This window comes from Ceratotherium simum, chromosome 9, assembly GCF_057802395.1.
Source record: "Ceratotherium simum simum isolate JZ-2026a chromosome 9, ASM5780239v1, whole genome shotgun sequence".
NCBI lineage: Eukaryota > Metazoa > Chordata > Mammalia > Perissodactyla > Rhinocerotidae > Ceratotherium > Ceratotherium simum.
In genome coordinates, this window is record NC_141908.1 from 77,653,051 (window position 1) to 77,664,106 (window position 11,056).

General features: G+C 39.5%; 1 protein-coding gene across 2 annotated transcripts in view; it reads left to right on the forward strand.

Moving 5' to 3' along the window:
* STRADB (STE20 related adaptor beta) overlaps positions 1-3,615 on the forward strand; it is a 28,831-nt gene extending 25,216 nt beyond the window's left edge. Inside the window, exons 8-12 of one of the 2 annotated variants that reach the window (XM_087435615.1) lie at positions 605-776; positions 1,073-1,177; positions 1,337-1,581; positions 2,258-2,300; positions 2,773-3,615. In XM_087435615.1, the coding sequence (XP_087291741.1) occupies positions 605-776; positions 1,073-1,177; positions 1,337-1,581; positions 2,258-2,300; positions 2,773-2,793 (586 nt within the window). In that variant the 3' untranslated portion in view covers positions 2,794-3,615. The remainder of the gene's footprint in view (positions 1-604; positions 777-1,072; positions 1,178-1,336; positions 1,582-2,257; positions 2,301-2,772) is intronic. The other variant, XM_087435614.1, reaches the window with a different exon arrangement.
* The last annotated feature ends 7,441 nt before the right edge of the window (positions 3,616-11,056 follow it).

The following is an 11,056-nucleotide window of genomic DNA, read 5'->3' on the forward strand; positions in this document are numbered from 1 at the left end:
TGGTTAACTGAGGATTTCTAACAGACTGTATTCTAATTAATCAAGGTTTTATTACACTTTACCAGGCGATTGGCCATCCTACTCTATGATTCCAAATTCAGTGTTTTAGATGAAAAACAAGGCTCTTTTATAATTTATTTGACAAAGGAAATTTTTATGTAAGACATTTTTATAAATGATGTTAACACCATGAGAGGCTGCCTTTTATTGGATAATATTGCCTTTAACTTTAAATTCTAACTTTATGCTTCAAATATTATTTAATTGATTTTTTTAGACTTCTCAAGTATTTTGCAACAGCATCCTAAAATAGTGAAATTAATAATTTGATTCTATTCCTAGTTTAAAAAAATGTTATCACTTCCAAACAAGTAGCTTTCAGTTATATCTTCCCTTGTTCTAATGCCATATTAAATAGCTGAAAGGATCCCTCAATTCCCTGAACATTATATATATATATATATATATATATATATCAGTGTGCTGCTATTTTTTAAAGAGTATTTAATTCCCAAGAGAATACATGGATTTGTTCTGACCAAATTTTTATTGTTTCTTCATTGGCCAGTTTCTTAGTATTTAGGATTGTTTCTTTTTGTTCTAGGAGTTTTAAAGCCAGCCATATCCTCATTTCTGGTGATGGCCTAGTGACCCTCTCTGGCCTGTCCCATCTGCGTAGTCTGGTTAAGCACGGACAGAGGCATAGGGCTGTGTATGACTTCCCACAGTTCAGCACGTCAGTGCAGCCGTGGCTGAGTCCAGAACTCCTGAGACAGGTCAGGTGTGGCCGTTGCATTGGGTTGTCTGTGCGTCTCCACCGTCTTCTGAGCCTGACTGAAGGACAGTTGTGCCCTTATATTTGGATGGTGAATGGCCTACTGCAAGGCTTTTGTATCTTTCTTGTCAAAATTATGATGTTAGGAATTTTTAAATGTATATCATATATTAGGTATATCTTGATTTCTCACATACGGGTTTTTTTCATTATTGTTCACCATTCTTTATCAAAAAAGCACTTGTATGTAACATTTTATTAAGTTCTTTACACTGAAGGACTTTAATTGTTCTACAGGATTTACATGGATATAATGTGAAGTCAGATATTTACAGTGTTGGGATTACAGCATGTGAATTGGCCAGTGGGCAGGTACCTTTCCAGGACATGCATAGGACTCAGGTAAATGCTCCTAAAATCCCTGAACTACTTCCCTTTCGTAAGATCCTGTTCATTCTAGATGATATCTGTTAAACACCTTTGCTGTAGACTCTTAGGGTCTTTATTGTTGTTTTACTATTTTGCCTAAAAAGAGTTGAAGGAAATTTTTCTTTCTTTTAGATGCTTTTACAGAAACTGAAAGGTCCTCCTTACAGCCCATTGGATATCAGTATTTTCCCTCAATCAGAATCGAGAATGAAGAATTCCCGATCGGGTGTAGACTCTGGGATTGGAGAAAGTGTACTTGCCTCCAGTGGAACTCGCACAGTCAATAGTGACAGATTGCAAACGCCATCCTCAAAAGCTTTCTCTCCTGCCTTCTTTAGCTTGGTACAGCTCTGTTTGCAACAAGATCCTGAGAAAAGGTAATATTGGTCACGTCTAAATAGCATAAAGCATATGTGTTTTATATTTTATAGAAGCTTTGTGATATTCCATTCCTGCCAAATTCAGATCTTTTAATCAAAAAATTATAGTCTAATCCAGAAAATGTCAGTGCTAAAAACAAGTAGAGACAATGAGCGAGTGGGAAGACTACTGGGTTCGAAGTCAGAGGCCTTGGGCTCTGTCTCAGCCGTGTCATTTCGTAACCAAGTCACCTTGTAAAAGTCAGTTAATCTTTCCAGACTTTAATTACTGCATTTATGTTAAGACATTTTAGAAACTTGAAGCAATACAAAAACGTTAGTCACTGCTATTATTATAAAAATTATCATCATAGCATATCATATATTGGCATTAGCATTTTGGAAATAAGATGTGTGTCTTATTTATCTTTTTTTAGTCCCTTATAATTAGTAAGTGCCCAATAAATGTTGAGTTATGGACCAATGGAAGGATATCTCTAGAATTAATTCTTCTCATTAGTAAAAGTTGAAGCTAAGAATTGGGCTTCCTGACATATATTCTTTTTCCTTTTAATTTTTTATTACTGGGTTTAATAGCTCTACACCTAATTTCTAATATATTTTTATACCTAAAAAACTACATTCTAATATGAGGTTCTATTTTTTTTTTTATCACTTTTTTAAAAAATTTCAGGCCATCAGCAAGCAGTTTATTGTCCCATGTTTTCTTCAAACAGGTGAGCTTATCTATCTTCTGCTATCTAGATGTTTTTAAATACTATTAAAAAGTCACTTCATTTTGTTGGCTTAATAGGACAGTCTTGTTACCAACATTCTTAATGATAATTTTCTTACAAGGTAAAGTTAAAAACAAGAAAACTTTTTTGGTAGTTCAATTATAGACTTTCTAAAATATTTTCATTCTGCAAAACGAAATGAGTAAAAACAAACAGAATATCATATGTTACTATATCCTCAGTTTATATTTTGATTAGAGACTCTTATTTTTCTATTTTGGCTAGAAATGATGAAAGGACAAAATAATTCTGATACAAATCGGTTTATTTGCTTCTTCCTGTTTTTAGATGACCAGAATTAAAAGCATTTTTGGCGAAAATCCCTAAGAACAATTTCAAACACTTTTAACATGATTTCTTTAAAAGTTATTTATTGCTAACAAAACTAATGTATTGATTTATATACCAACAGCCTTATTTTGAGTTTCTTTAACAGATGAAAGAAGAAAGCCAGGATTCAATTCTTTCACTGCTGCCTCCTGCTTGTCACAAGCCATCAACAGCACTGCCTCCAGCCTCCCCTTGGACTGAGCCAGAATGTGACTTTCCTGATGAGAAAGCATCCGACTGGGAATTCTAGGGCTGCCACGTCCTTTTATGTCCTGTATACTTGACATCTTCTCCCTGCTGCTTTCCCTTCTGTATTTCTAGGTACAAATACTAGAATTATACTTGAAAATACAGTTGGTGCACTGGAGAATCTGTCATTTCAAACCACTCTATTCAAAGGACCACAGGTGTATAGCCCTTTGGTCACCTCAGAGTGTTGTTATAACTCCAGAGAAACTTCGGAATTATTCATCTAGCTACATTTAGTGTCATCTGTTCTCAAGTTTTTCCCCAAGCTGTGACTGACTCCTCTCCGTGATCTCTCACTATTGAGCCAGTTGATTGTTTCGGCATTTTGCTGCCCTCAGGGGAATGAGCCCTCAGAGGACAGTGCCTCCAGGTACATTTTTTACCTCCAGGTTCTCTAGCCTTTTTGATCAGCTATTGTTAGACCAACAGGCTAGTTTATCCTGGCATCAAACCCTTTTTTGGTAGAAGGGAAAATGTTTATACTTACCCATTTTTTTCTGTTAATACTTATGGTAATATCAAACTGAGCCTCACATTAAATGATTCACTTGAAATATATACAGAAGTTGTAATTTGCTTTTTTTATTGTTAAGGCTAAAGTAACACTTTCCTACTTAAATTATAGATCTTAAATTCATGCACCCCGTGGGAGCTCAATAAAGATTTTTTAAATTGAGCTTATGCTTTTATTTATTAGGGTTCTTGACAGAGCTGAAACACAGATTCTGTTTTGTTTTGCCAAGGAAAGCCCTTTCTCAAACAGATTTATTTACATAACATAGTGAATTGGGACCAAGCTGGTATTTGATGCAGAGGGCAGAAAGCTGGTTATTTGATTCAGGAGGCAGAAGTGTTGTGACGCTTTATATGATTATTATTCTCCTGTAGGGGATACAACATATAAGGACATAGAGATCTTAATTATTGGTTTTACCTTATTTGCAAAAGAGAAATGCTGTGTCTCAAAAAGAGTATGAAGTTTGAACTGTGGTAAATTAGGACTACCTCAGTTAGTGGATTTTCTTAATCTGTACACTTTTATTTAACATTACATTACAAATTATTTTTAAATGATTGTCTTAAGACTAAAAAAATAAGATCAGTAAGACAAATAATACACAAATTAATAGACAATTTGAAACACAAATCTTTTGATGATTATTGGCCAGCCCCCATCAAGAAGGTTTAGGTTACTCCATCAAGTAAGCCATGAAGAGCTGCCCAGGTGGAGGAAAGAGAGGAGATGAGTACCATTTGAGGCCCTGAGATCACCAGTAGTGGTGGGAGCTGTCAACGCATATAATCCATAATCAATCTATAAATCAAACTTGGGGTGAGTTTATCATGAGCCAGATCTGAGGACTAGCCTGGGGCTTTCCTTCCCCAAGGAAGGAAGGAGACCAAAGAAGTGGGGTATACATAGTGGTTATATACCATCTTGGAACAAAGAGCATGCATCACATATAGGAATGTCCCTTTTACAATTGTCACGAGATTGCTTTGCTGGCACAGCAGATCAGTGAACACAGCAGGTAAGTGGTTACAAGGTGAGTGGTCACAAGGTGAGCACAGCAGGTCAGCAATTAATCTTTAGAGAGAGATACTTATCCTAAAAGAAATGCCAATGTGGGGGAACCTACATCTCTATCTTTAAGGGCATTGTTCTTGTCTGTGGGACATAGTAAATATTTAAAGCAGATATACAATGCATGCTCAACAGGCCACGTCAGGCCCTTTTGGGAAAAACAAGGTCAGGCCAAATTAGTTTTACACCAAATGGCTTCCTCATATACTCCAATACATCCTATTGCTTTTCATTTATTTATCAGAGCTATAGTTCATTCCACTAACTCCTCCTTCTAAATTTCCCCTCAGCAAGGGAGGCTCACAGGAACCAGAGAGGAGGTTTTCCTGAGTTTGTGGGGAGCTGATATGTGTAGTGCTGAAGGTGGACTCTGGAGGCCATGAAACAGTGCCTCTCAGATCCACTGTGAGTGTATTAGGGTTCTCCAGAGAAATGGAACCAATAGAAGATGTATGATAAGGAGTTAGCGCACACGATTATAGAGGCTAACAAGTCCCAGGATCTGCAAGGGGAGTGGGCACGCTGGAGCCCCAGGAAAACCAATAGTGTAGTTCCCATCCAAAGGCTGGCAGGCTGAAGACCCAGGAAAAGCTGATGTTTCAGTTCGAGTCCAAAGGCAGGAAAAAGCAGATGTCCCCGTCTGAAGGCAGTCAGGAGGGAGGCATTCTCTCTTGCTAGGGGGAGGAGCAGCCTTTTGTTCTGTTCAGGCCTTCAACTAATGAGGCCCACCCACATCAAGGAGGGTGATCTGCTTTATTCAGTCTAAAGATTTAGGTGTTAATTTCATCCCACATGCCCTCACAAAACATCAGAATTATGTTTGACCAAATAACTGGGCACCAAACAGACACATAAGATGAACCATCACAGTAGATGTAATTGACCGATGGCCTCACCCTGAGAGTGAGGGCCTTAAATCTTGTACCATAGCCTCCTTGCTGTATTAGATTTTATTGCTGTTGAAACAAATTACCACAAATTTAGTGGCTTCAAACAACACAAATTTATTTTCTTAGAGTTCTGGAGGTCAGAAGTTTAAAATGGGTTGGCAGGGCTGTGTTCCCTCTGGAGGCTCTAAGGGAGAATCTGCTGCTTTCTCCCGCTTCTAGAGACGACCTCCCTTCCTTTGCTTCATGGGCCAGCATTACGGCAATTTCTACTGCAGTGATCACATCTCTGGCTGACCTGCCTCTCTCTCATAAGGGCTCTTGTGATTATAGTGAGCTCACCCAGACAATCCAGGATAGTCTCCCCATCTGAAGATCCTTAAGTTAATCCAGCTCCAAAGTCCCTTTTGCTGTGTAAGGTTACAAAGTCACACGTTCATGGGATTAGGCCATGGATATGTTTGGGGGTCATTATTTGGCCTACCACACATTTAAAGATTTTATTTGTTTATTTATTTTCCCCCCAAAGCCCCAGTAGATAATTGTATGTCATAGCTGCACATCCCTCCAGTTGCTGTATGTGGGACGCGGCCCCAGCATGGCCGGAGAAGTGGTGCGTTGGTGCACACCCAGGATCCGAACCCGGGCCGCCAGCATCGGAGCGCATGCACTTAACCGCTAAGCCACTGGTCCGGCCCGGCCTACCACACATTTAATCTCAACTTGGTGTCTGCTTTCTGAAGGACCCAAGTTAGCATAGTCACCTCAGCTGACATGCTTTCCTATGAGCTTCTGTAGTACTTTCCCCAAACTGCACTCACACGACTCTTTTAACTATGTCTGTGTTTATGTCCCCACTAGACTGTGGACTTCTTGAGAATATCATCTTATTTACGAGTATATTCCTAGTGTTTAGCAAAGTATTTGGCATAATGTAGACATTTAATAAATATTTAAGGAATTCTTCCTTAAAGGGTATGAGTTTTTTATTGTTTTTAAAAAAGACCTGTGAAAAGAAAATTTATTTAAGAGATTTCCATTGTAGGAAATTTTGTGTGTGTGTGTGTGAGGAGGATGATTAGCCCTGAGCTAACATCTGTTGCCAATCCTCCTCTTTTCGCCGAGGAAGATTGGCCCTGGCCTAACATCCGTGCCCATCTTCTATTTTATGTAGGACGCCTGCCATAGCACGGCTTGGTAAGTGGTGCCTAGGTCTGTGCCCGGGATCTGAACCTGTGAACCCTGGGCCACCGAAGTGGAGCACACGAACTTAACCACTATGCCACTGGGCCGGACCCCATAGTAGGAAATTTTTGCCACTGTGTGTGTCACAATATTGCCATTAAAAGTTTAATAAGGCAAAGGGATTTGAGAGCTCCATCTAGGAAATATTTTCTCCTTTACTGCAAGCCAGATCAATGGTTTTCCTCATAAGTACTGTTTGTCAATTGCCTGTTAGCTCTCAAATGCACTTCTCCTCCCCTGCTCTGCTCCTCTGGGAACCACACTTCCCATGATCCTTCACTTGCTGGTGCCCAGGGAGGCAATGGCAGAAGACACGAGGGCAGGAGGAGAGAGAAGCAGCACGGTATTTCTCATCCTTTGCCCCACTCCTGTTGCTTGTGGTGTCCCTGGCAGCGGCTGTATCGTCTTTGTCTTCTGGCTTTGGGACTCTAGTGACACCACTTCCTTCTGCTGTCCCTTCCCTCCGATGGGTGGTAGCACTTCCTCTCTCGATAACCTCTGGATTGCATCTGCATCCCTTTCGGCTTCTTAGCCTTGGTTCCATCACCCATGAAATCAGTTCCCTGTGTTCCTTCTACTGGAAAGATCCAGAGGTATTGGTGCTTTCCCAGTCACACTGATCAACACACGCACCGACAACTTGGAGGATCACTAGACATTCTTGGTCTCCAAAAACAATTACTACCTTGATTACAACATTAAACGAATGATCGGGAATTATGTTTTGCATCAGCCAAGTCTATTTAAACCCCATGGTCTTTATGATTTATGGTAGAAAAATTGAAACTGACCAAAATTTTATAAATTGCAGTTCTTACTGCTCGAGAGTGAACCAAGGTTCCACGAGCGCTAAAGACTGTAGGTGGTAAGAACAGAGCCAGCGCTCAGACGCCTCTGATTTAAATCCGGCTGTGACTCGGCTGGATGACGTACGCAGTTTCTACAGTTTTATGCAGTTTCCTGAGTTTCCTGTTATTAAAGAGGCCCTTGCACAGTTTTCTGGGTAAGTTAGGAAGTGTAGGAGATGCCTCGGGAATTAGTATTAAACCTGCTCTTTACTGTCTTTATTTGTAGTGTAAAAAGTTGTAACATCAGACGATATTAAAATTAATATAAGAAGTTCTATAGGCCTAAAGAATTGCACGCTGTTGAGTCTAGGAATGTAACTAGACCTGAAGAGTAAAAGCATCTGCATTACAAAAAGCGAAACGCCAGCAACTGCGAGCTAGCCTAGCGGGTGGGGTGGGGGGTACTGGAGAGCTGGCTGGGAAGTCAGAGGACCATCAACCAGAGGGATGCTGCGAGATGTGAGAAAGGAGCAAAGCTTGGGGCATGAAACTTGACTCATGAATATCAGCTGAATGTGTATTTCTGGGTTTGTTCCCGAAGGTTCATAAACAAAAACACGTTTACATCAAAAGCGTTTCTTTTTCATTTTAATTAAAACGAAATGGTTGTAACAAGATGAAATTTGGTTGCTGACTTCTGTCACACAAAAGGACAGATCTCCAAACCCCTCTGCTAACTGGAGAGATGATATTCTGACTGTTGGCCTCACGCATCATTCTGAACTGTTTAACATTTGGATAATATCACAAATGAGCGAACGTTTTTCAATATTCTCTTTTAATTTTTTCTTTTGCTGCATTTTATGGATTTCATAATCTGGGATTGTATCATTTACATGAACTAAGCCTGCTGAAACCATCCGAGGACTCGTGAACTTCCCAGCGTGGCCCTCTCGGCGTTGGAGACCCTGGGGCGCTGTGTAGGGCCTCACTGAAAGTTTTACTGGATCTGGCACCTGGGCGTTGCCGGGGCTCTTCCCTAAGAGCCTTGCTCTCGATTTGGTGTTTTCAAGATGCTTAAATGAGGTCACAGGTGAATCCTCAAATCTATCCAAACAATCCTAAATATTAAAATAAAAGATCAGGTTGGTGAGTTAGGTTTCTTGAAAGTACATTTTAAATTTACAAGGACAAAAGTCTACAATATCAACAAAGACAAAGAATGAGAGCATCGAATGTTTTATGGGCAGTCCCCAATTTCAGTCCCTACACCCAAGGCCTCCCATTAGGTACTACCAAAGAAACCATGCTTTAAAACATGCTATTGTTTCAAAGGATCTGTAATTTCAAAAGAAATGAAAGATATGAAGCTGGAAACCAGAAAAGTTTAGGGGAACTGTCCTTAGGAGTCAGACTCCTAGGCAAAGCTGGCCAGGCTATTCTAGAATTCTTCTCCTCCAAATCGCTTTCCCAACCCCAAATTTAAATTATGAACTCTTATGTTTTACTTTTTATATCATCCAAACTTCCATTCTTTAAAAGTTAATAAATATATTCTTTAACACATACACACACACACAGCCCAGCATTTAAGAATATGGTTACGTTTACATCAAAATAATAAAAATTTTTGTGTACATTCCGAGAGTAAACAAGTAAAACATTCAGGAAAATAACTGGAAGGATATACACCAAAATAATAAAAAAGAAATGGTGGTTGTGTTAGGGTGGTGGCATTATGGGCTTTGTTTCCCTTTTCTCTTTTTTTTCAAATTTCTATAATATGGCTATATTTTGTAATAAAAATATAATCTACAAGTACCCCTAAGAGGATATGGAGCTATTAGTCATTCTCAAGTTAGTATAAACTAGTTTCCTCTGCCATTTGAGCAGCTTGTCTCTTACCCCTTTGCAGAGATGGCCACACCAAGGGAACGGGCTGCTCTGATTTGGAGAGAAGGTGGGAGTGGATTAATAGAGTTGGAGGGTGGGGGCAGGCTGGGCAGGAATGAGAAGAATTAGGGCAGCAAGAGAGAGATTTACAAAAAATGAGGTATAAAGAGTCTAAAGACAAATGCTATCACTTCACATTTTTGCCTGGGTTTGCAGAGGGCCAGGAAATGTTCTTCCTCTTCCCTCTCGTGTGCGTGGAACAATCAGGTAAGCCACATCACCAAGGGAATTTCTGCGGTACTGGCGAGTAACATATAATTTTTGCTTCCCAGTTGACATAGCTGATTACTGGGAGTGCCAGTGGAAGAGTGTGGAGACCCACACCATCGATCATTTTTCTGGATGCTCCTGCAACTCAGTTTGTCTATCTTCTGTTTTGATTCCTTTGGGACATTCATTGGATTTTTGAGAATCGGATGAGGAAGTCTTTCTGATGATCTGAAAAATGCCCTCTTACCATTCAATTTTCTGTTTTCAACTTCAGTAGAGAGAAAAGAGGTACCACTGGTTTACCAGAGGGAAATAAAGATAACTATCTCCCTCGCCCACTCTTAGGATAAGGGTTCTGAGATCCTATATCATCTTATACCATATTATAACATAAACATCATTTCTTGTTTTGACAAAGTGGTATTAAAGATTCCATTTGTCTAAAGCAACTTTAGAAAGTCTTTCCTTTCCAACAACTATGATTGCATCTTCTACTTCCTTTTCCTAGTATACATACACACACGTGTGTGCACACACACATACTCACTCAACACTAAATTACTGAATTTAGATAGAAAAGAGAAATGCAAAGTTGAGAGTATAAGCTGTATTGATAACATTTACCCTGCCACTAATTTGCTTTACTATTTAGTAAAGCTAATAATTTGCTTTACTATTTAGTAAAGCTAATAATTTGCTTTACTATTTAGTAAAGCTAATAATTTGCTTTACTGTGGAAAACAAATCAAAGCAACTATTCTGAAATTGTGTCTATTTTCTCATTCAAAAGTAGAATTACGCACATCAAATCATCAATATAAAATCGTTTTAGAATTTATAAGTTTTCCCATTTGTGGGTCATGCCGGTTTATATATACTAACAGAGAAGAGCAGGAAATTAAAATCAGTCCCTTCCGTTCCGAGATGTTAACTTTGCTCTAGAACAGTTTGTATAAAGTCTAGGAGCAGATTTACCTTCCTAATTGTTTTATGCTAATAGGAAAAATAGATTTGAATTCCCAACTTTCTCCGCACATGATACTGCAGAGGGGTGGTAATGAAAGAAGAAAAGAGTAGGAGTTAAATTAAAATTTTGCAATTCATGATCCAGTAGATTGTAAATTTTGCACACCCCTAATGCTTAGCAGGATAACTGGCACATAATAGGAGCTTCGTGTTTGTTTACTGAAACAAAGATAATTCAGTGATCTGAAAAAAGACTGTATATTTACAATTCTATTTGCAGGAAAAGAAATCGCAGGGATGTTTCCATGGCACAGAGCCACCGCAATGGGCGTGCAGGTTGTGCCTGCACCACAGCCCCTGGCGGACACGGCTGCGTGCTCCAGCTCCAGGCTGTGCAGCCTGCAGATTCTGCCCAGAGGAAAGGGTGCCTTTCTCTAATTCACGCTCCAGAGGGGGTGCCCTGTATCTGTTTTATACAAAGGC